The sequence below is a fragment of the Prorops nasuta genome, unplaced genomic scaffold (assembly GCF_024137725.1).
Source record: "Prorops nasuta isolate Cenicafe-Biocafe unplaced genomic scaffold, Cenicafe_Pnas_1.2 PNAS00005, whole genome shotgun sequence".
NCBI lineage: Eukaryota > Metazoa > Arthropoda > Insecta > Hymenoptera > Bethylidae > Prorops > Prorops nasuta.
In genome coordinates this window covers 5,831,200-5,856,292 of record NW_027116802.1, presented here as the reverse complement: position 1 = coordinate 5,856,292, position 25,093 = coordinate 5,831,200, and the positions used below count along the sequence as shown (strand labels likewise).

The 25,093-nt window shown below is 33.3% G+C and overlaps 6 protein-coding genes across 10 annotated transcripts; 3 read left to right on the top strand and 3 right to left on the bottom strand.

Moving 5' to 3' along the window:
- Positions 1-635: 635 nt before the first annotated feature.
- Positions 636-3,845, top strand: Inos (Inositol-3-phosphate synthase). The gene is made up of 7 exons (XM_066727946.1): positions 636-974; positions 1,277-1,449; positions 1,517-1,784; positions 1,875-2,129; positions 2,205-2,447; positions 2,536-2,644; positions 2,721-3,845. The coding sequence occupies exons 1-7, from the start codon at positions 858-860 to the stop codon at positions 3,092-3,094; spliced, it is 1,539 nt and encodes a 512-aa protein (XP_066584043.1). The 5' UTR covers positions 636-857; the 3' UTR covers positions 3,095-3,845.
- A 589-nt stretch (positions 3,846-4,434) lies between these two features.
- On the top strand, positions 4,435-9,623 carry LOC136773948 (uncharacterized). Of its 3 annotated transcripts, none has more exons than XM_066727943.1 (5): positions 4,435-4,574; positions 4,867-4,989; positions 5,080-5,190; positions 5,313-9,258; positions 9,330-9,623. In XM_066727943.1, the coding sequence occupies exons 4-5, from the start codon at positions 5,386-5,388 to the stop codon at positions 9,621-9,623; spliced, it is 4,167 nt and encodes a 1,388-aa protein (XP_066584040.1). In that variant the 5' UTR covers positions 4,435-4,574; positions 4,867-4,989; positions 5,080-5,190; positions 5,313-5,385. The 3 variants fall into 3 exon arrangements, with proteins under 3 accessions (XP_066584040.1, XP_066584039.1, XP_066584041.1); XM_066727942.1 differs by having other exon boundaries at positions 5,273-9,258; XM_066727944.1 differs by lacking the exon at positions 4,435-4,574 and adding an exon at positions 4,691-4,799 and having other exon boundaries at positions 5,273-9,258.
- Positions 9,624-11,588: 1,965 nt separating this feature from the next.
- Positions 11,589-14,370, bottom strand: LOC136773949 (bifunctional 3'-phosphoadenosine 5'-phosphosulfate synthase-like). Its single transcript, XM_066727945.1, has 6 exons — positions 13,906-14,370; positions 12,966-13,769; positions 12,440-12,874; positions 12,164-12,373; positions 11,796-12,078; positions 11,589-11,727 (listed from the first exon to the last, which is right to left on the bottom strand). Exons 1-6 carry the CDS (start codon positions 13,924-13,926, stop codon positions 11,630-11,632), a joined length of 1,851 nt encoding a protein of 616 aa, XP_066584042.1. The 5' UTR covers positions 13,927-14,370; the 3' UTR covers positions 11,589-11,629.
- A 476-nt stretch (positions 14,371-14,846) lies between these two features.
- Positions 14,847-16,341, bottom strand: LOC136773951 (putative uncharacterized protein DDB_G0281733). 3 transcript variants are annotated; one of them, XM_066727947.1, is made up of 2 exons: positions 15,779-16,341; positions 14,847-15,533 (listed from the first exon to the last, which is right to left on the bottom strand). In XM_066727947.1, the coding sequence occupies exons 1-2, from the start codon at positions 16,285-16,287 to the stop codon at positions 15,128-15,130; spliced, it is 915 nt and encodes a 304-aa protein (XP_066584044.1). In that variant the 5' UTR covers positions 16,288-16,341; the 3' UTR covers positions 14,847-15,127. The 3 variants fall into 3 exon arrangements, with proteins under 3 accessions (XP_066584044.1, XP_066584045.1, XP_066584046.1); XM_066727948.1 differs by having other exon boundaries at positions 14,847-15,498; XM_066727949.1 differs by having other exon boundaries at positions 14,847-15,247.
- Positions 16,342-16,699: 358 nt separating this feature from the next.
- On the top strand, positions 16,700-18,372 carry LOC136773851 (tryptophan--tRNA ligase, mitochondrial-like). The gene is made up of 6 exons (XM_066727764.1): positions 16,700-16,916; positions 17,001-17,168; positions 17,249-17,511; positions 17,594-17,715; positions 17,799-18,066; positions 18,141-18,372. Exons 1-6 carry the CDS (start codon positions 16,812-16,814, stop codon positions 18,370-18,372), a joined length of 1,158 nt encoding a protein of 385 aa, XP_066583861.1. The 5' UTR covers positions 16,700-16,811.
- A 25-nt stretch (positions 18,373-18,397) lies between these two features.
- On the bottom strand, positions 18,398-20,699 carry LOC136773850 (reticulon-4-interacting protein 1, mitochondrial-like). Its single transcript, XM_066727763.1, has 7 exons — positions 20,558-20,699; positions 20,124-20,433; positions 19,820-20,064; positions 19,547-19,756; positions 19,368-19,480; positions 18,608-18,875; positions 18,398-18,534 (listed from the first exon to the last, which is right to left on the bottom strand). Exons 2-7 carry the CDS (start codon positions 20,368-20,370, stop codon positions 18,424-18,426), a joined length of 1,194 nt encoding a protein of 397 aa, XP_066583860.1. The 5' UTR covers positions 20,371-20,433; positions 20,558-20,699; the 3' UTR covers positions 18,398-18,423.
- Positions 20,700-25,093: the final 4,394 nt, after the last annotated feature.

Genomic DNA, 25,093 nt, shown 5'->3' with positions numbered 1-25,093 from the left:
AATACAAAGAGCGAATTTGCGAAAATATCCTCGGGATTATAGGAACATACTGATATTTTATTCTTAGATGAATAAAAAAATGTTTATCAAGGTTGAAAAATATAAAATTTTTTTAGAGATTGAGAATTAACACAGTGGAAATTTACGGAGGGTGGAGGGAGGGGGGGGGGGGGACGGTTGATGATCTCTTGATCAATTTCTTTAATTTTTTGCTTATTTCATTATAATGTACAATTTTAATTGTTTTTGTAATAATAGTGGATATTTGAATAAAATGTTTGTCTATTAGGCAATTCATTAAACACCCGGGTTATTTTAATGTTATTGTTTAAGTAATTTTACTAAGATAAGAGGCGAGAAAAATATGAAGGAAGGAAAGAGGAAAGAGCAAATATGAGAAATGAAATTTAGGAAGAAGTGAGAAAAATTGTGGAGAAAAAAAAGAAAGATTGATAAAGTTATAAGCAGGAAAAGGATGAGAATAGGAGTAAAGGCGGGAGAATTTTGTATGATTCGTGCGAAGTGGTGCGAACTGGTTAAAAGATAAAACCTGACTGGTAACCAAATATAATGAGGAGCGATTGGATTGGGGTGGGAAGGGGGTTTGGCTTTCTTTTAAAGCGCATGCTTAGGTTCCCAGGAACGCATTCACGATCCACGCCGCGAGGAAGTCGCTTCAGGTTTCTTACCCTTTAGAATCTTCTTCCAATAGTCATTCAACGTCTGTTGACATAGCGACTATTAATTCATTATTAAATTGTCATTACCGTCAAGAGCCACTGATCGGCCCTTTTGAAAGACCTCGTTTTATTTTCAGTTGACTGTTACTATTGACACGTTTTTCATAAAAACAGAAAATGGATTTGAAAGTTCGAGTAAATTCACCAAAAGTCAAGTACGCTGAAGATTACATAGAAGCGGAATATGAGTATCAAACAACCAAGGTTAAACAGAACAACACTGAGACTTTCATGGTATGATTCCTTAATTATTAAAGAAACATCTAGAGATTTTCTTTCAAATTAAGACAGTTTTTATAACTTACTTTTTATTTACTGTTTTCTTTCACAAACAAATCTCAGAATTTCTTTATTCTAGGAAAGATTAAATTCCTTCTTCCTTTTATGTGTTTAAATAAACTCTTTATGTGAATAATAATTTGTTATTTTATATAGTTGTCTATAATTTTCTTGTTTCATTTATGTTGAAAATAAAAAAAAATTAGATTTTCATTTTATTATCATTATTTAATTTGGTTACCATTTTATCTTGCAAGGTAACACCAACTTCTACAAAGTTGTTGATTAGAACTATAACTCAGCTTCCACGTTTGGGAGTAATGCTGGTAGGATGGGGTGGTAATAACGGATCTACCATAACTGCTGCATTATTAGCAAATAAATTAGGAATCTCTTGGGAGACCAAAAATGGCATTCAAAAAGCTAATTGGTAATTGTATTTCTTTTATATTTATATTTATACTATTTTATTTATACTAATTAGTAGTCATGTTTAGGTATGGCTCTTTAATCTTAGCATCAACTGTAAGATTAGGCAGTGAAAATGGCAAGGATGTTCATATTCCAATGTCTGATATGCTGCCAACTGTCCATCCCAATGACATTCAAATAGATGGCTGGGACATTTCAGACTTGAATCTTTATAATGCCATGCAGCGGGCAAAAGTTTTAGACATTAATTTGCAAAAACAATTGCAATCTCACATGGAAAACATGCAACCAAGAAAAAGCATTTATTATTCTGATTTTATAGCAGCTAATCAGGTAAAACATGCTTAAGCCTTTATAATAAAACTATACATAAATAATAATTCAAAATTAATTTTAAATTTGTAAATATTTTTACATTGACAGGAAAAGCGAGCTAATAATATAATACTTGGTAAAAAATCTGAGCAATTAAACCAAATTAGAAAAGATGTCAAAGATTTTAAAAGTAAAAAAAATTTAGATCAAGTGATTATTCTTTGGACAGCAAATACAGAAAGGTTTTCTGATATCATTCCTGGTATAAATGACACTGCTGATAATTTGCTAAAAGCTATCAATTCAGATCATCCTGAAGTTAGTCCAAGTACAATGTTTGCAGTGGCAGCAGCTTTAGAAGGGGTAAAATGATTTTAAATTTAGTTAATGTGAAAATGCAGATTATGGTTAAAAATATTATCATTTTTATCATTGTAGTGTACTTATTTAAATGGTTCTCCACAAAATACATTTGTACCAGGAGCTATTGAATTAGCAGAAAGACAGAAAACTTTTATTGGTGGAGATGATTTTAAATCTGGACAAACAAAACTCAAATCTGTTCTTGTGGATTTTTTGGTTTCTGCAGGTATTAAGCCAGTGTCAATTGTTAGCTACAATCATCTTGGTAACAATGATGGATACAATTTGTCTGCACCTCAACAATTTAGATCAAAAGAAGTAAATCATCAACTAATACAAATCCTTTTCAATTTAATAATATATATTGATATAAATATTATATTTTAAATAAATTTGCTTTTTTCAGATTTCAAAAAGCAATGTAGTTGATGATATGGTAGAGTCTAATAAAATTTTATACAATACTGGAGAAAAACCTGATCATTGTGTTGTAATTAAATATGTTCCTTACGTAGGTATGTGGATTAAAAGATTTTACATTTATTTTATCATATTAACTGAATAGCTGTTTAAAGAAAGGTTTGTCTAAAGGTGATAGTAAACGAGCAATGGATGAATACACATCAGAAATTATGCTTGGAGGACATAATACAATTGTAGTGCATAATACTTGTGAGGATTCATTGTTGGCCAGTCCTATTATTTTGGATCTGGTGATTTTAGCTGAACTTTGTTCACGTATCACGTTCAAACATGCTGACATGGATGAGCCCTACCATGGATTCCATAGTGTTTTATCTGTATTGGCATACTTGTGCAAAGCTCCTCTAGTCCCACAAGGTACTCCGATTGTGAATGCATTGTTTAAACAACGTACGGCTATTGAAAATATACTGAGAGCATGCCTAGCATTACCTCCTGAAAATAATATGCTGTTAGAGCATAAAGTCAAGTTGAATTGCTAAAACTTTTTAATATAATAGTTTCTGAAATATTTTTGCTATTTTTATATTTTTCATAAATGTTTGAATCTGGCAAAGAAAAATGATTACAATATGGCAGTATTACAGACATCAAGATTATAATCTTGACAATTTTTAAATGTATAAGTTTGATTAAACTTAGTAATATGTATTTCCTATTATTCAAAATTGCATAGTATACTAAGACAATATATATATTTTTGATGTAACATTTAAAAATTTATAGCACATTCAGTAAAATAACAGCATATAGACATTTGATCTTTTTGTCTAAAGAATATATTTAAATAATATACAGGGTAAATAGATTCAGTAAATTTCTATTATTTGTATAATGTGTTACATATAAATTGAAAACTATAAAAATATTTTTAGAATCTTTTTAAGCTCGTATATAATCATGTTCAATAAGATGTAAATTATCAACTTTTAGAAGTTTATGTATGTACTACATGCACGTAGCTGTAATATATTTTGTACCAATTTAAACTATTAGTGCTATTTGCTGTTCTTATAAAAGTTGTTAGTTAATTGCTGTAGCTGTACCTTCTATGAAGTTAACTATTGTTGGCTTGCCTAAATGAAGTATAAGGTAAATACCATTATACCAAAAGTGTAGAAATTACAGTTAGAATAAAAAAATCCCTTGATGTGTATTATAAACTAAAAATGTTATATGGACCAAGTAATAAAAATGTTGTAACAGTTATGATAAATATATTTTATAAAACTATGTTATATCATTATTATCCCAAAAATCATTTTTCTCTAAAACTTCATTATTTTAGTAAAAAATATTATAATAAATAAAAATTCAAGTCATAGTAAGAACAAATTTAAAGAGAGAACTTACCGATTTTGGCAATTAAGCGCAATAAAAATTTTATTTATTTTTCATTAAAACTCATAAAAAACTTTAAAAAAAATTAATTTGTAAAAATATAAAATCAGATCAGTTAAATCTCATTATGATTCAAAATCATTCGTTTCATTTTCTCGCGGCCATTTTATTCGCAAGCAACGTCACGTCATATTGGAAAGTCGAAATCGTTGAATTTCGGGTATTTCTGTTTCTTCCTCGGCAAAAGAAAGATTTTACTATTATCGGTTTTTGAGTTTGTTAAGTCCAGTGATATCCAAAAGCTTGCTAAATGATCTGATTATAAGACCGGTAATTGATAATTGGTTGATGTTGATGAATTGGTGAGTCACGAAGCTAGGCAGTAGGCATGGATATTCTACGAGTATAGAATCACCCATAGCTTAAAAATAACAAATACGTCGGACGCCATTAGGTATGCGCCATCTGGATAATGCTACGAAGTTATGGTGTTGTGAACCTCCGAAAAACTTTTGAATTATGTTACCAGCATTTCCAAGATCATCAATATCAACTAGTAATTGATCATTAGGAATCATATGATATATGTAATAAGCTGAAAAAGTGCTGTAGCTACTTTAGGTGATTACCCTAATAATTTTTTCCATCAACAGAAACTCATAACCTCTAAAAACAAGTTCCAATTTTGCATCAAGCAATTGAATATATAAATACTATAATTCTCAGAAAATATTGTTCTTGTAACTCTAGGCTTCTTCTATTCATTTTTACCTTGCATTCATTCCTTAAGTTTTTCTGAATATTTTATGAGAACTCTGAGAATAACAGTTGTTTTGATACAGAATGGTATAAATGCTCTGCGTAAAACATAGATATAAGTTTTTAAAATTTCTAATATTGTTTGCTTTTTTAGCTGTAATTTAAACCCTCTACCTTTATTAGAGTTAAACAGGAATTTACTCTATGACTCTGATTAAAGATGAGAAAAATAAGTAATTAAAGGTAATCAATAAATATAATCGACTTCATTGTTAAGGTAACTATTTCTTTTTATGTTCTACATGTATGAATAAGAGTTTGGGTTATATATGCTTTTGTTCAATGTGTTAATTTATATTTGTTACAGTTTAAAGTAATTTATTTCCATATCCTGAATGAAGGGTTGTATGCATTACATATCTTATACTAATTTTGATGAATTAACGGAGTTTAAATGGAAATTTATTTGATAAATACGGTAACTATAATTTTGTAATTGTTATCTCTTTGCATTCAAAACTATTATTTTACTATATAATAGATTTGTTTAACATCCACAGGAGTTATGTAACTTATATTAATTATTATATCTTTATTAAGGGCTCAATGTTGAGCTAGAACTACACTCTATCTATTCAAGAATGCAGTATTTACATTAATAAATCACCCAAAAATGCAAAATTCTGAGATTAAAAATCGTGATCATAATTATAGTGAAATAATAATAGAAAAATTTGAATGTAATGATGGAGATAATAAGTGTGTACAGGAGAAAAAGGTTGCTAGAAGGATAGTAAAAAATAGTACTCCTGTAGCAATGTCTACTAAGGAGATTATAGGTGAACAAATTAAGGACATTAATGAGTTGAAGAAGATAACACCTAAAGTGAAATTGCTTAGTCGTGATGTTACATGCTTAAATGAGTTAACAAAAATTAATAAAAATTTATATGAAAAGAGATTGTCTACAATTCAATTAGTGATACCAGAGGCAACAAAAATAGAGCTAAATAAATATTGTCGTACTTGTGCTGGTATGAAACTACCACTTGTTAATATTTTTGGAGAAAAAGGTATTCAGATGAGGCTTAGCCAGCAATTAAAACATTTGGAAGTAATTAACGAACATGATAGCTTATCTACTCAAATGTGTATGGACTGTATATGTGATTTAAAAATGAGTTACAAATTTTTTATGCAGATTAAAAAGGCAGAAGTTAAGTTAAAGTCTATTCATCATACACTGACAGAGACTGCCATAAAACAGGAAAAGCTGCAATCTGTGATTACCCAAGAGCCTGAAAAGATTGTAGAAACCAATTTTAATATTGTTCCTTCTACTAGTCAGGAATACAGGAAAACGGAGCCAAAAATTTCCATAAACTCTATGAACAATATATCAAATACCGAAAAAAACATCAGCTCTGTTTTGACAAAAGCTGACCATGAAAGTTTGGAAGAAATACCAGTTGCTCAACAGGAAGAGGATAATGAATCTCTTGAAGAATTTGATCCTGATGACCCTCCTTCTCATTCATCAGACTTTGCTGAATCTGATGAAGAGCATGAGAATCCAAAAAAACGGCAAAAAAGAGATGAAAATCCTTCAACTTTTCAAAATACTGTGTTGAGTAATACATTTCCACAAATTATACATCAAGAAGAGAAAAGGGAAAGTCTTGTTCAACCTATGTATAAGTACAATGCAGATTTGAAAGCTTATGTTAAAGTAAATGTAGAAAAGGAAGAAGAGCAAAAAGATGAGTCAATGATGGTCTCAAAAGTTGAGAGCAAGATTCCTTCTGACAGTTCACGAGAATCAATGAAAACACCTAATATTTTAAAGAAGAAACTTCCAATGCAATTAAAAAGGGAATTAGAAATTACTGAAAATTTTGGAAGTGTTGAAAGAGATTTGAAACTACCAAAATTAAATATCAATACTCCATTAGATATTCCAGTTGAACAGGAAGATGGAATAATGTATGTTACAGTTAAGGGCACCAAGCCAAATGAGCTGTTATTAGTGAAAGTTAAAAAAATGGATAAGCCATTAGAAAGGAAAGAAGAGAAAGCTATGAATAAAAAACCTTTTGATATAAAGCCTGTAGAAAAAATATTAAAAAAGTTTGAAGGTTTAATTGGTAAAGAAAAGGATTTATTTTCCGACCGAGTAAAAAAGGCTGATATAAGGGAACAAATAATTGAGGAACAAATTGAGGAATATAAAAAGAAGAGAGAAAAGCTGCTTGGTCAAGGGAATCCGGTATCTATAAAATTGGAGGATGGCTCATTTCGTTTTGTAAAACGATCAACATCTGAACCAACTTCTGAAAATCCAAAAGTGTCTGAGGTTAAAGAAGAGGCTGTAACTGAAACTGATACATCTATTACTAAAGTAGAGGTCAATTCTCGAGATATATTAGAAGTAAAAAAAGAAGAAGAGGAAACGGACGAATCTCAAAAAAATGTAAACAAATATCTGACAAATCAAACTAAATTTAAAAATAACTGGGAGGAGACAAAGATAAAAAGAGAGTATTTACAGCAAGAGTTAAATAATTTATGTGAAGAAGATAGTTTTCAAAAGTTGTCTAGGATTTTGGGGGAATCTGAAGAGAATTTACAAGACTTTCAAGATTATTTGAAACAAAGAAGAATTGTAATTAATAGACTGAAGGACGAGGATATAATTTCATTATATGAAGACAGGAATAACACTTCTCTTAAAAAGAGTTTGCCAGATCTAATAGATGAGAGCCAGCCTGTTGACTACATTCCAGAGGAAGATTATTTGGAATGTGATTATTGTCCAGCAACCTTTTGTTCTAAAGAAATGTTAGAAGACCACTTAAAACTCCATGATTATAAAATAATGCATTACTGCGAAGATTGCACGGAGGAATTTCCAACAAACAAGGCGAAAAGGAATCATAATCTCAATTGTTTAAAGAAGCTACAATGTAAATACTGTAATACAGTGTTAGACTCTAAAGGAAAGAAAAGACAACATGAGCAAAAGCACTGTGACAATCTTTATGGTCAGCTTTGTGATGTCTGTGGAGAGAAATTTAAGCATCAAGGAACTTTGGACCAACATTTTAAAACTCAACATATGAGTTGGGAAAAAATTTTTCAATGTCCAAAATGTCCAAAGAAGTTTGCATTTAAACAAAAATTAAGTTTTCATCTTAAATCGGTTCACACAACCATGAGGGCTTATCTATGCGAGGATTGTGGTGCAGACTTTAAGAATCCTGCTAGTCTAAGGCATCACAGAATCCGAAAGCACCAACCAGTGGGTAACAAACGAGAATGTCCAGTATGCCATAAATTGGTACCATTTTACAGTTTATCAAAACACATGCACACTCACAAGGCTTATACGATTCAGTGTCCGCACTGTGACAAGATGTTTAAGAATAGCTCGACTTTGAAGCAACATGTGAGAATTCATGAAGATCAACGACAATATAGATGTGATACTTGCGGTGTAGGATTCAATAGGAGAGATGGATTGAGGTTACACATGAGAGTTCACGAGAAGACTGGGAGCAGAGGCCTGAAGGAATGTTCTTGCCAGGTCTGTGGAGAAAAGTTCCCCAATCACTCCACCCTGGTAATTCACAGAAATCGTGTTCACAAAGATGGAAGACAGTACACTTGCCATATTTGTAATAGATCTATGATATCCACGAGATCTCTCGAATGGCATATGTCGCATATACACAACGAAACTGTACCAGGCGTAGTAAAAGACGAATCCGACGGTGGAGCTGACAAAAAGAGAGTCTCTTGTTATCACTGTAACAAAACATTCAAAACCGAAATGATATTAAGAACCCACATAAAGAACACACACATGGAGAAAGATCCAATGAAGTGTTTGGACTGTGAAGAAACTTTTACATCCGAGGTGAGACTGAGGCATCACATGATGGTTACCCATAATAGACTGGAGGGCACCTTACCCTGTCCACATTGTCCAAAACGATTCGTTAACCAGCTGAGATTAAAGACACATATGATATCCCATTCGGAGGAGAGGCCCTACTCTTGTGAAATATGTGGATTCAATTTAAAAACCAAGATCCAATTGATCAAACATCACCAGAACAGACACAGCGACGAGAGACCATTGCAGTGCAGGTATTGTCCTTGGAGATGTAAGCAAGTTAGTGCTCTCGTCTGTCACGAAAGGACCCACACGAACGAACGTCCGTACTCTTGCAGCGTATGCAGACAACGTTTTAAATATCTAGGAGATAAGAATAAACATGAAAGAAGGCACGAAAGTCTAGGCGGTTCTGGATTTAAAAGAATCGTACCTGGTAGGAATATTAAGCAACAGAAACTTCAGAACGAGGAAACTTCTAGTTCGGAGCAAGATCAGGAGACCTTGGTCCAAGTCGAGGAACAATTGATCGAGGAACAATACGATGAGCAAATGAACGATGAAGATTACGAAGAGAAATATGAAGGCGCTCAGATCATCAAATTCGAAGAGCCAGAAATCTCGGAGGAGTATGAACAGGTTTATGAACAGGTAACTGATTCACACAAATTTTTCTGAAATTTCAAGAAAATTTTCATTGCTGATAATACGGTAAATTTTAGGAGTATGAGGAAACCTCGAGGGAGGCGTCGGAGGCAGCTGAAGTTATTATGAATATGGAAGAAACGACTGTGTATACGGAAGAAGTGACGTCGGATAATATAGAATCGGCGGAAATAATGGCAGATCAAATGATAACAAGTGAGATCTTACAAACTGGTACAGTGGTTCATTTGCAACAACAAGATGACACTGGGAAAATTCAAGTTATCCCTGTAATGTTATCCTTACCCGATTTAACTGATGCAAATGCTGAAGTGAACTTGGCGACAGCCTCTATCATGTACAATAATTAACCTTAGGTTATCTTGTACATTATGTGGTATTCGCGTGTAAAATACTAAATATACAATATAATGAAAATTATTTTTTGCCATGGATTTTAAAAATGGATTACATTCCTGTAGATAATCAGGATATTTAAATGTGTCTCCACGAGACAGATATATAATTTATATCACAAGAATACACATATGTATCTACAACACAGAAATATTCGTTAGATTGTTTTATAAAAGATTCCTTTTAACATTAAATAATACATATAAATTGTGCTGATTTGATTTAATAAATTTATAGGCATAACGTAATGCTATGTAGAAAGGAAGTTATGAACTGATTTTTATTGATTCTTTTAAAAACTTGAGAACGTCACGTCAAATTTATCGAGGTATTTCTACTAATTCATACGCATAACATTGTATTTTATATTTAAGAAATACTATTGGTAAATCGTTTATAATTAAGAGTGTGGCATGAATACAAATTCTAGAACCTGTACAAATGTAAGAAACACTTTAATGATATAAGTGTAACAAGTTATATTTAAGTATTACTAAAATTTCAAAAATACAAGAATCAAATGATGCATTGTCCTTTTTCTACAGCGATGCATGAAATGATAAAAAATTATTTATTGTAAGTTTAATGTTTATAGGAATAGAGATTTGTTTGCAAGAGATTGATACTTGACATAGATTAATTTTGTATGATATATAAAAATACGGACAGTTCATAAAACGGCAATATTCGTTATTAATTGCACGTACTGGCAGTTCTGAAAAATCTATGCTATGGATTACTTCTTATAGAAGTTTCATTACTGATAGTATTTGCAGCTAATAAACGAATGCGGCCTAATTCGTCATGTTTGCATTGCAAAATAATAGACACAAGTGGAGAAATAGCGTTTTTCATGTCTTAATTAATAGTTACTTGCAAATAATTTTAATTGTCTTATATTTTACATTACATTTTAGAATAAAAAATGTATTAATTGGTATGGTATTACATACGAATCTTAAAATAAATATTGTTGAAAAACTATATTCTATAATTAATGATAAAAGTTAAGAGATCAAGTTAATACTATAAAATGTTTTTAAAAAGTACGCGTTTTTAATACTTTACTTTAAGACGTAATGATAGTGGAACATGACGGTAGTTAATCAAAATTGCAAAATTACTTTATTTATTGAAATAGGATAAGACAATTTGGATAAAGAAATTGAGAATGAAGGGAAAGCTGGCATAAAGAAGTGCTTAGCAATAAAACCTAACGGAGTGAAAAGTTCCATGATCTCGCGCCATTTATTTAAATCAATCAATACCAGTTTCTGTAGTTGTCTTTCGTTCTATCTTAGCATCCTTGTTCTTTTTTCGAATCTTTAATTCAGAAAAGCTAAGTCTCGTTGGGTAAGGTCGAATCCTACTATAATATTTGGTAGAACTAGGCCTAAGAAACCGTTAATTTACAATTTCAAATAAAACTTAAATGTAAATCATTTTCTATAACAAAATTTATTAATCTATAGAAATGATTTAAGTCAAGTATAGAGAAATTCGAAGTAAAGCTTGAAAATAAACTTTAACAATTACATCTAACATATAAATATTTCTTTTTTCATATATGTATAATATAATCTCATCTCTTCGAAAAATAATATTCAAATAGTTTCAAAGATCATATAAATAATTTGTAAATAGATAAAAATATTTTCTTACAATTTGCTGTGCATCAAAATGCATATATTATTTACTATTTTATTTAGCTCATTAATAATTAGCCATTGCTTTTAATGCATCAGTAGAATACTTTTGCTACTATTGTAAAATAGAGTTTATTCACAATGGCTTTATATTTCACTAAAAATGTATTTACAATTATAAGTAAAAATATTTAAATAAACATAAATAGAATTAATTTATGCCTCCGGATTTGCATATACGAAAAGTTTCGTAACTATAAACATTAATTTACCTACAATTTCATCTAAATTCTTTTTAAGACAATATAAAACGATCATTTTTTATCTAAGCTTTGATAATATTGTGCCAGAATACTCCATGCTTTTGAGGACATAAATCCATCAGGTGGATTTTGACCAGCTTTAGCCAATTCTAAAAATAAATATTCATTTTTAATAATTTTAGGGCAAAAAACACTAACTTTATATAAAATTATAAACCTCTCATCCTGGTCCCTGATATAAAATCGAAATCCTGTTTGCGACTAGGATCAAAGAAGGCCATTTTCTTAAATTTTCTATCGTATGCTGCTACTATGAATGGAATAATTTCGAGACTTTGGAGACCTCGAGCAATTGTAAGCACTCTTGCACCATGGGTTGGATCATATAGATTACCATCAGGAGTTGCATCTTTTATGGGATGAGGAATTCCCGCAGGATCTCTACCAACAATATAAAAATTGGCACCCGCATTCATTCTTGACTTTGCATGCCACTGTACCTGAAAGATTTAATATCCAATGTGTAATTGCAGTAGTTGCTTAATAGTATTTTTTGTTTAATAAATGTATGCATATATGAAATACCTCTATTGGGCCTGCATACATCATTGGACTAGGAAAAATAGCAAGGATTGTATCATCAGGATTTAAAATACCCTCGTCTAGAATGGCTTTGTGTTGAAGTATTCTTGTTTGTAGCGGTACATCATCGTCTTTTGTCCAACCACCCAAAGGATGTAGTAATAAAACTGGATTTTTGAAGCCTCGTTCTTCCAGTAAACGTCTTCTAGTATCCTATAATGAAGCGAGAAAAAAATGAATTTTTATTCCAAATATGAAATACAGATTAATAAAGTTTACCTGCATTAATAATGCATGACCATTATGTATCGGATTTCTTAATTGAAATGCATAAACGGCATCAGCCTTCATCCGCTTACATCTCGACCTAATCTCATTTGGCGTTAACCTGTAGTTATCTAAACCGTCATACCATTTAATTCTTTCTAAAACTTCTACATCACCTCCCATAAGCCAATCTCCTGATTCGTAAATTATTTTTACATAAGGATGATCTAAATTGTGAGTTCCAAACTGCCAGCCACATCTTTCTTCCTTTCTATGAAAGTAGAACTCTGGTTTTCTTACTATAGCTACTGCTTTGTTTTTGTACTTTAATGTTACAGCTGATAGGCCCTCTAATCGATTTTTGTCTGCTGTAGTTAATGGTAACACTATTGGAATGGACTGATTTATTTCTTTACCATTATCTAAGAGGCACTTTAAATGTTGAGTCTACAAAATCAAAGTAAATGTTGACTAATCTTTAATTGACGCAAAAATATAAAATATGTAATGCTCCTTTCTGGAAATTGTTTAATTATACCTGTAGATATTGGTCTTCCCTCATAAAACCTGTAAGAGGGGCTGCCCAACCTTCGGATAAAACTTGTAACCATTGCAAATCTATAAAAAATATTTCTAATTTTTCAAGAGATTCAGCCTCCTCTTTAGTAGAAACTATTCTTGACTCTGGTACAAATAATTCCCTGATTAGCTCAACAGGTTTAGGAAGGGCTGGTATAATACACTGTTTTTCCAGAAGGTTAATTACATGCGAGGCTGACTCTTCCAAAGTGCAATTTTCTGTAGTTACAATTAAATCAGGATTCAGTGGCCTTTCATACATTTGATCAATTCCTGTGAAGCCTTTTATTGCACCTTCCCTAGCTTTTTTGTACAACCCTTTCGTATCTCTGGCTTCGCAAACATTGAGAGGAGTATCAACAAAAACTTCAAAGAATGGCAAATCAGAAACTTGATGAATCTGTCTAGCCATTTGTCTGTCTTCTTCAAAAGGAGAGACAAAACTACATAAACAGATTTGACCACTATCCGCAAAAAGCTTGGCTACTTCAGCTACTCTACGTATATTTTCCTTCCTATCTTCTTTGCTAAATCCTAAATTATAATTTAAACCACTCCTCACATTATCTCCATCAAGGCCATAAGCAGCTATTCCATGGTCTACTAAAATAGCCTCTACTTGGAAGGCAATAGATGTTTTTCCTGCTCCAGATAAACCAGTTAACCAAACAGTACAACCTCTAAATCCTCGCACACTTCCAACAGCCTGGCCTCTTTTTGCTCTAGACACTTGATGGGCCTGTTCCGATACATTTGTACTAGCCTAAAAATTTGTATAAATTATTCATTGTAAAAATCATATGAAAAATAAAATTTATTATTAGTATTTAAATAATTGCAAGAAACAAAATATTCATGTAATATTGTTAAAAAAGAATACTATAACTTGGTATACTTACAGAAATTCTTTTATTTGACATATTTATAGTATATTAAGGTAAAAATATGAATATGCAAACAAGTTTTTATCGAGTGGAACTTTTGTTGGGCAGAGCTCCGAAATTTTAATTCAGGCTCTTATAATAACTATAACGATCGAGTTTCATTTCTGTTTTCAATAGTGAGTACTTGTGCGAATAGTTTAATTATATGCATTGGTTCTATCAGCAATTATCAGCATTAGAATCAAATTGCAAAACTTGCAAAGTTCATTCGTTCTTTTGTTGATTGGGGTTGGGGTTAGCGCGTGAAAATTTTAGTCGAATTAAGTCTATAGTGACGGCTCTAAAGCCTGAGTTCTTTCGTTTTCCGGATGACACTGACGCTGATGCTCTGACAGTATACTGATTATTGAGTAAGAGTATACTGACTGACACGTCAAACAAACCCAGTCAAACCTTGGAATTTTATCTATTACAATCCATTCCGGCGCAACTATTTCCCTCTCCTACTTCATTCTATATTTCCAGTACTACTCCTGGCCCCTGATTTTCCTTCATATCAACATCCTTCTACAAATTATAAAAGTTATAAAAGATAAATTGTATAGAGTTATCATTATATATAATTTCAATGTGTAAAACTTTGTGATAAATTAATTTTTTAAATTTATTTATTTCTCTCATCTCTCTAATAGTATAATCAATTTCCTATATGCGTCCTTATGCGATTATATATTTACTACTCTGTGACATTGGGAATATAGATTAGCACATCATCATTATTGTTATACATTATACCTATTTATTTTATAAAATTTTATAAAAGTAAATATTACTAATAATGCTACAATAATGTATAAATTAACTATTAATATACAGGCCATTTTCATACTTGATTATAAATATTAAAAAACATTTTTTAATATTATTGAAAAATCACTTCTTTGATAAAATTAAGATTTATTCTTTTACTAAATATCGAATTAATTTTTTATATATTTAATATGTCATTATTAACAATTTTTTCGCAGAACGAATTGTGAGAGTTCTGTTTCGTCAAAATAATAATATGATTTATTAATATTATTAATTGGCAGCTAAAAAACTTGTAATATTACTAATAGAGCTCGTCGTAAGTTCGACAATTGTTGAACAAATTCTAATGTACAGTAAGTATGTACAGTCTATATTTAGAGAATAGACTTATGTCGAAATTTGTATTAAATTTAAAAGAATTAATTTATTTGAATCTGGTTAAATTAATGGTGCCATTCGGTAGCCTTTCGGTACGAAAAAATCCGGTTTTGGGATGATGTGGATGAAAATAGGCTTCTTTACCGATTAAGGGAAAATTGAAATGCTGAATGAAATATTCCATAGTAAAGGATGTCATATACAGAGGCTCGGTAAGTGGACCAAAAATATCATCTACATCGCCAAGATACAAATTTCTTTTTACTATTGGAGAAGGAATGAATAGCGGTGTTCCAATATGTAAAAGATGCGTTGCACTCAGCGGCTGTATCACTAATTTTCCAAGTTTCCTTAAATGTGTTTTTATCAGACCAGCAGGAAACAATATATTTCCAACTGTTCGTATATGCTGGTGTTCTGCAGGATTATACACCGGTAAATTATTAACGGTCCTAAAAATCAATATTTATAAACATCAACGTTCAATTTTTAATTGTGAATTTAACAATAATTTTAACTGTTATAATGAATTAGTCACATTTAAATATGTCCATATAAAAGGCATAAGAAAAGAAACGTATCGTAATTAAAATATGTATTTCGAAATATAATAAATGAATAATATAAAATATATTGTATCTAGGCGAATATATATTAAGATATAAATAGAAATAATAAAATATAAATTTAAACCTACGCTTCTAACGCTGCTACTGTGGATATGAGGGGTCTGTCCAGATCCGTGGTAATCGAAATCGTGATTTGATTGGCTTCTGGCTCGTTGGAAATTGAAACACGACGTGAACTGGTGGATTGAGTTAAAAGGGCTAGTTCACGTGAATTTGTTGCCATTGCCAGTCGATTTTCATTATTATTGTTTGGTTCATTTGAGTCGGATGATGACTGATTCGAGCTAGTTGGTTGATTTATTCGATGCGAACTTCTAGATCTTCTGCTTCTGGAACATGAAGGCTGGCTTGTGCTCGAAGGCTCATACGATTCACATGAACTTGAAGCTTCGCACGAACTTGACGGTTGATGAGAATTACTTGTTGATTGACATGAGCTGCTCGGTTGACACGAACTTAAAGATGCACTTGAATTCCAGGAATCAAATGGACTAGGTACTCTTTCATTTGGATCTCGATTTTGATCATGATTCGAATATGAATTTTCACTTGAACTGGACGAGCTTGTTGGTTCCATGTTGCTAATAAACGTGGATTCCAAATCTTCGAACCTTCGAACGTTGTTATCGTTTCGAACTTTCAAACCGTACTAAACCTGAAACAGTCGATTGGTTTATATTTAGTGTCAATGACTTTTTAAACTCATAACAAAAAAAATTGTTTATGGAATATTATCTATAAAACCGCCAAAATTTAAAGTTTAGTTGCTTTCCTAAACACAGCGCTAGTATCAAATACAGCAAATACTGTATATAATGTATAGTATGTTATCCTCGGTAATAGTCGGCAATCCTCGTGTGTAATATGTGGTCTGTTTTTCTTCGCTGATTGCTACACTAGTCCACCCATACAATGAGTTAAAGTGAGAAAACATATGTTTGTATCTTATTTCAACTAATTGCACCAGTTCGATAGTGTAGAAAAAAAGAACAGACCTATGTATCGCAATTCGCATCGTCGTGAGCGGTGAGCGTCGTGAGCGTAAGACTGTAGAGTTTATCATATATGATTTATTTTGTAAACTCCCATAGAAATTAGAAAATGTTGAAGAGAAATAAAATCTCCTTCTATAGACGGAGCGAATTTTTGTTAAAAGTTTGTAGATCATATTTTGCAAAATCACAAAATGTCAGTTTTAGTCAAAAGGTAAAATCTTTCTTAATATCTGCTAATAGTAAATAAACTTTATTCTTTAATTAAATTAATTTTAATTATAATATTGTTTTTTAGACAATACAAAAAATTTATCCTAGGAGGATATTCTCTGGGATACAACCAACGGGTAGCATGCATATAGGGAACTATTTGGGTGTCATTAAAAAATGGGTAGAGCTGCAAGAGTCCAAAGAGGATGTGATTTGGAGCATAGTTGATTTACATTCTATCACATTATCCCAAGTGAATTGTTACTTAAATTTATAATTAATTTGCTAGTTTAGAATTCAGTTTTCCTTATGCAATTATAATTTAAAATTCAGGATCCTAAAAAATTATCAGAAGATATCTTAAAGATGACAGCAACTTTATTGGCTTGTGGCATAAGTCCTCAGAAAAGTATATTATTTCAGCAGTCTTCTGTACCTATGCATACACAGCTATCATGGGTACTTGGTTGTATTTCAACTATGCCAAGGCTTGGGCATTTACCACAGTTTAAAGAAAAAAGTCAAAGCATTAAAGATATTCCACTTGGCCTTTATATATATCCAGTCTTACAAGCTGCTGATATATTACTGTACCGGTATAAATGTTTTCAGTGATTCTTGTAATTAGTGTTTTATTTTTGTAGTAAAAAAATTAATCCATTAGTATTGATATTGTAGAGCCACTCATGTACCAATCGGGCAAGATCAAGTTCAGCATATTCAGTTAGCTCAGGATCTAGCAGAAAGTTTCAATAAGAAATTTGGAAATTTATTTCCAATACCCCATTCAATGCTTAGTGGTATATATATATCATGTTCACATAAATCTATATTATTTGAAAAAATATAACTTCTCAGTATTAATATATGTGATTCCTCCTAGAGAAATCCAATAGAATAAAGTCTTTGCGTGATCCCAATAAAAAAATGTCAAAATCTGAAGAAAATCCAAAAGGTAGACTAGATCTACTGGATGAGCCTCATGTTTTAAGGAGTAAAATAAAAAAAGCAGTCACAGATTTTAATTCTGCTGTGACTTATGAACCAGAAAATCGTCCAGGTGTATCAAATTTAGTAACTATACATTCTTTACTAGTTGATAAAACACCTGAGGAAATTTGTAAAGAGGCAGAGGGATTGGAAACAGCACAGTAAGATCTAAATTAGTTGCAACTGAAAAAGATCAATAGGTACAGTAACTCTAATTAAACAAATTTTGATGCAGGTATAAATTGTTATTAGGAGATGTAATAGTTTCCAAGTTAGCACCAATACAGGAAGAAATATCAAAATTATTGGAAGAGCCACACTATTTGCAACAAGTTTTAGAAGATGGTAACAGAAAAGCCACAGAAATAGCAACAAATTGTTGGTTAGATGTTCAGAAAAAAATAGGATTTAATATTGAAAACTTATGCAATAAAAGAGATACATCAAAACTTAGAAAAATACTATAATTTATTGTATATAATTAAAGCATAAATATTTTATTTTATAAATTCAAAAGTCTATTCACTCATATCAATAACTAATTTACCACGTAAGTGTCCTTGTGATACCCTCTTGTAAGCTTCAGGTAAATTTTTAAAAGGATAAACTTCTTGTATAACAGGTGTTAGCTAAAAACAATACTGTTAGACTTGGTCTTTTTATTGATTAGAGAGAGAGAGAATCGTGAGAAAAAAGCTGTACCTTTTTATTTAAGACAAGATCTTGAATTAATGCCATTCCTCTTTTTGATGGCGCAAAAAATGCCCATCTCACCGAGCCTTGATTAGATACATGTGGCAAGTTTTGTCTAACTATGCTATTAATGTTTTGAAGCGAACCGCCAAACAAACCATGTTCGTCGACATTTTTTAATAATGGCGAATTTAATGTTATAAAAATATTATGTTCATAGCCTCTTCTTTTCACATCATCTACTCCTTGTTTGCAGCAATCCAAAATTATATCGTAGCTACAAGATATTATTGTCGTTACAAATTGATTTGACAGGGTCTCTCATACCGACATTAAAGAGTGAAACGCGTGTCAACGATACAGCCTTATTTGAAAATTGATAATAAATTAATGTAGTATTTGAGTGTGACGTTGAGAAAGTTTCTTTTCTTGAAAAATAGTAAGATATTTGAAAAAATGTATAAAAGATTGCATGTTACAAAAGCAACTAGTTAACCCTTGTTTTTGTAAGTCAACTTTCATGTGACAGCAGCAATCACATTTATGAAGTTAGCACCCGATAAGGGTTAAACAATTTTTATCCCTTTTTTTTAAAAATCTGACCATTTTATTGGAAAGAGTAGCTCGTGGAGTCCTTATAATTCTACAATAAGTTTGAAATTCGTCGTCAAATTACACTTCATCGTTAACACATGCTTTCGATTTTTGCTCTGTAATGTCAGTATGAGGAATTTCATTAAGCCCCCTGTATAATAACATATTAACTTACGGCCCCTCACACTTTACATTTATATCAACCTTTTCATCTTTGTAATTAATAACTTTATCAGCCCCTAATCTTTGGAGCATTTCTACTGCATCTTCATTGCATGTCGTCACGACCTACACAATTAGTAGAAGTATTTGATTGCATTATTTTATGTGTGAAGAAAAATTGAGTTTATTTACATTGATATCTTGAGATTTTAAAAGCTGGATAGCCATTGTTCCTACTCCACCAGAGCCTCCCAATATAAGAATCTTTTTTTTCTTTTCACTTTCCTTTCTTGTTCCACAAAGGAGGCCTCCAGTTATCCACAGTGCAGAATATGCAGTAAGACCCGCATATGGAATACTGGCTGCTTCAATATGCAATAAATTCGTTGGTTTTGAATTAATCTGAAAAAAATATTCAATTATCTTTATGATTTGATCATTAATAAATATAAATTTAAACCTTACCAATGAATCATCTATAGCAATGTATTTAGCATGGCAACCTTGTTGATTAATAGGTACAACTCCCCATACATCATCACCCAAGTTCAAATTACTTCTGACTGCATGTCCCTTCAATACGATTTTTCCAGAGAAATCTCTACCTAGAGTAAGAGGAAATTCCACATTTTCATTGTAATTACATCTTAATTCGTTAACTATAGATCTGGTTCTGCGCATAAGATTCAACGTTGTTGCTCCATAACCCTCTAAAATTAATAATAAATTATTAATATTGATTAAAAATAATTAATAAGTCATGATTTACCTGTCATTAACACATCTATTGGATTGACACTGGATGCTTCCACTTTAATCAGAACTTCTGTTGGCCTTGAAATGATAGGTATTCTAGCATTTGACAAAGCTAATCCTTTTAAACCATCATAACTGTGTATCTGCCAGGCTGGCATTTTTTCCTCATTTTCCTTATTTTCTACTGACGCTTTTGAGAATGCTCGCCTTAATATACAGCGATTTTTTACCCTCAGTTTGGACAAAATCGTTCTTATCATCTTTAAATTAAAACTGTTCTATTCTTGTTAACAAAAATTACACGCTACTTAGGTTATGTTAACCTGTAAAATATAATAATTTTATAACAATTAAATATAACTAAATCATTGAACTCACATTGAAACATATTTATATTTATATAATTTTATATTTTATAATGATTTAATTTTCGATAATTTTTCTTACCGCGCTTCATTATCAGTCGTACAGTCGTACCGGTTACTTTACTGTTTCCTGTATGCCGTACCGGACCGGATAAGCTACCAAGTAAATACCAATACTTGTGTAAGCACTCAACAGTCAACATGGTTATACTGAATGAAGTTACTGTGCACCAGTGCGCCCTGTGCACTGTGCAGAAAAGATATAACATTAATGTAGCTGCAGTAGATATTACTTATATGTTCTAGACATATTTATTACTTTAAAATGATAAAAAAGTAAATTGAAAACATAAAATTTAAGATACTTTATTAAAATATTTGATCCTAATAAAGATTGAATGTTAATGACTATAAATTTTAAATAGAGTTTATCCGTATGAAACTGCAGTAGTAAGAGTCAATGAGTATAAGGACACTTGTTTGATTTTACCATATGAAACGTTATTGCTCAACAAACAATTACAATTAATTATAAAATGCTTACAATATAAATAATATTTTAAGATTTACGAATATAAGAAAGCAACTATAATTCACACACAAATATGAGCCCAGCAAGATTAATAAAAATACAATATTGATAAAGGAGTATTGTTTCAGCGATGGAAGCTAGAATGAAAAATGGAGTGACGATTGTTTATTAATTCTTTTTCGGGTAGGGTAGTTGGATTGGGGGGTGTCCGACGGTTTCTCTTGGGGATAGCTGCTGGAGAGCAGGGTTTGCGCATGCCTGTTATTGATCTCAGGATCGCTATAGTTACGCCTTGATATAGGAGACCATCGGGTTTCGCGAGGACGGCGACTTGATGACGACGAAGTCGCTCATCTCGTGCGAGGCTGACGCGACGGTAAGTTTGTTTAAAAATAAAACAATAGGAAAACGAGAAGGGAAGTAACTATCGCTTACATCGCGAGGACGAGCCAGAACCGATTCAAGAACGGTTAACGATCGAAATTCGAACTCTGAGCAGGTTTCTATTGGTCGAGGAAGCCGCGAGCGTTACCGAGGTACAACGGAAACCTCCGAAGTGTGAAATCGGTTAAGATCGTGTGTTCAAAAGCATTAGAAATTCTTAAATAAAAAGAAAAGCAAGAAGAGGATAAATCAGGGTAGAGATTGAGTTTGGATGGGCGTGAGATTGGTGGTGGGACGTTGCGAAAGGTGTGTAGGTGCTTTTCGGGAGCGAATAGCGGGTACGAGTGTGAGTGAGGATGGATATGTGGACCGAGATGGCGTTGCCATCCGGAGGTTGTTGAGGTTAGGTAGAAAGGAAAGAGAGATGGAGAGAGTGCATCGTGAGCACAGCGAGCACAGCCAGAGAGGATATTGACATTTTCGTCCAGAGGGGAGCGCATTTGCGCTCGCGCACTCTTCTCTCTGTGTGGGAAAGTGCCAGCGGGGTTGGAAAAACTACAGCTTCCCCCACCCCTCTCCCCTTTTATCCCTCTCTGTTTCTCTCATGCTCTCTGCATCAGTGAGATTCCCTTTCAACAATAATACCATCATAACCATATCCATACACATTTCTCCTCGTACACCAAGCCGAATGAGCTCGTGCAGGAAAGGGAAAATATTTATTTGTATTGATGGCATTTTTGCCTACAATATTATGGTGTTTTTGCACCTGCTTATGACGTCTCTCTACCACGTTGGTGAGGTTCGTTTTGAATATAATGATAGAATGACGCTCCTACACTATTATACTCACTTTCATTGTATTAGTGAGATACTCCCACTACTGTATAACTACACTGTTTGTACACACAACTAGTGAGATTGTTATACCATCATAGTATGATCTTACTCGTGCAGCATTCAATTGGCAAACACTCATATTCGTCTTTTTAGACCAATCTTGTACTAATTTCTCTCTGGCATTTTAAAAGCTTTGTTTATGTTATGGGTGTGTTTGCAAATACTCGGTAGTCTCGGCTCCGTATTCGTGTCAGTGTCCATATCATGGATGCTTCACGTATTATGGAAATATCACGTTGATACAGGTCCCGCGTAAGTGAATAAATGCAACGATCGCCTTCGAGCTTTCCTAAAAAGTTTTCATAGTTGTATTGTGTAGCAGGTATCACTGGAACTTAGTCAATTTTATTGCAATTTTAAAGAACAATCGTAAAGGCAAAAGTTTCTCGTGAAAACATTTATTTTTCTGCCTTACTTATAAAAACAATTAAAACGCATATAAGCACGACACAATATTAAATATTCTTCAAGTTCTCGCTAAATTCTCAAAATGAAACAATTATTGAGAATTAAAGAAAATTTTTACACTACCTTTGTAATAGTGAGATAAAAATTGCCGTACCGGTGAATCGTTGTGGTTATCTCAGCGAATTTCAGGGAATCTAAAGATTGTGTGCAAAATTTTGAGTTTAAAAGTGTGCACGAGAACGATATAAACATATGTATAATGTATATATTGGATTAGACGTGAATAGGTTGATATCTAAAAGGGATGATGGTGTGAGAGAAGCGGAGACACACGGATATGTGAGAGTAGTAAGTGTAAAATGGCGTGGGAGGTAGAAGGGTCGGTGGGGATGAGTTGTTAGTGGCTCCTCGGCCGATCCTGCAGTATCCATGGCTACGTCGTCCGTGAGGATTTCGTGGCTAAGGACGAATTATTAGCGCAAGTGCAAATTCTGGAGAGCCGGAGGTTCATCTCCAGCTGCTCCAGGATCACCTTCGTCGCTGTCGTCCCTCGTGGAAGCCACAACCATCCCAGTCCGCCATACTTGAAGCCTCCACACCCTCGCTATTCCCTCTCTCTCTCTCTCTCTTTCTCTCTCTCGTTCTCCTGTACACCCCTCCCATCTTTCTTTCTCTTTTTACTCTACTACTCCATCTCGCTTCAACCATTTTTCCAACTCGCTGATTAGCCTCCAGGACAACCTTCCCGAGGATGGTGTGAGTCACCCTTGGGAGGTTGGATCGAAAACTCGGAAAGGGAGGATCCCTGGAGAGAGGAAGAAACGTTGTAGAAAAAAAAAAGAGAGTGAGGAGGAGGAAGAAGACGTAAGGGGAGAGAGAGAGAGAGTGAGAGAGAGAGAGAGAGAGACGTAAAGAGGGACAAAAGTGCAGTGGAAATGGACAGATGCGAACAGACGTGAGACGAGAAATCCTATGAAGGAACGGCTGGGGTAAGAAGAGATAAAGGGGCTGATATATGTGTGGAGAAGCTAGTGAAAAGAGATAGGATAAATCAGACAAGCATAAACAGGCGGCTGTATAAAAGGAAAGTGAGAGATTCGACGAGCGAGACTGGTAAATGGAAAGAAATAAGGAATTCTTTCTTGATTCGGACGGTGGGTGGCGCGAGGCGTTTCATCGTGCATCGGGAAAGCGGGTGGTGCATCCTGCCTGGCGCAGTGTTTACCAGAGCGCTAGGGCGAGGTGCTTGCGGATAGGCGGTGCCGTCTATACTCTCTCGTTCCACCCTTTTTAACCCTTTTTGCCATTGAAACGCCAAACAACATTCCAGCCCCCTTTTATCACCGTCTTTACCAACACCGCATTCTTCTCCGTGTCGTCTGATTATCCCTGTCTTTCTCTCCTAGCCGAATAAACCACGAAAATTACTACAAATCTCCGAATCTCCTGCAATACGATTCGATACAATTTTTCTCCAGCCAATCCCTTTCCTCCGGTTCGTTTTTCTCGTCCATCAGTAAATTGGTGAATTCTATCGATAATTCGGAAAATGCGTTACTCGAAGACATTTATTTCGAGAAAGTGTTAGTTTGGTGTTAGTGTTAGTTTAAAGTTTTTGTTGCGTCGTGAATTTGGTACTCGTGCACTTTGCTCGTTTCCGGTGCACTCCCTTGCTCTCACCCTTTCTTTCTCTCTCTCTCTCTCTCTCTCTCTCTGATATGTCGTGCTGCGTCGTGAATTCCGCCGATAAACGCCCAATTCCCTGAACCTTCCAGTCCCTCATTCACACATTGGGCGTGCTACCTCGGAAAACCCCTCATCCCCTCCTCCAAAAAACACGAGAAATTCATCGATTCGGACAAGCAGCGAGTGTAAGATAAAACTCGACTCTCCGTTTTGGCTCGTACGTTTATATATATATATATATATATATATATATATACACACACAGGATTCCGCAAGAATTGATCGAATCCAGGTGTTTTTCATTTAAATGCAATCAATTTAGGAGACGCGTAGTGGTGTTTAGGTTTGCTGGAATTTTTAGAAAGCGACGATCGTAGGGTGTCATTCATTTATAGGTAGGGGCACTACCAAAATCGATATGGAGTTTGAAGAAGGTCTTTTCGCCCACGCCTGATACGCTACCTGGGCGCCTACTTTGCCCCCTCGTCCGACGGAGAGCGACTAATCAGAGCCCTGAGCCGTTCGAGGCTTCTCCTCTACCTGTACTCCATTCAATACCCTCCCCCCTCCCTCCCCATCCCTATCCGCCCAGAATCCATTAATCCCTGAATTCACCCACGGACAATCCGTGGCCCAACGATTCTTATCCAAGATCAATGCAACCCCTGCCAATTGTCGAATTATCTAATCCAATCGGAAGTAGAAATG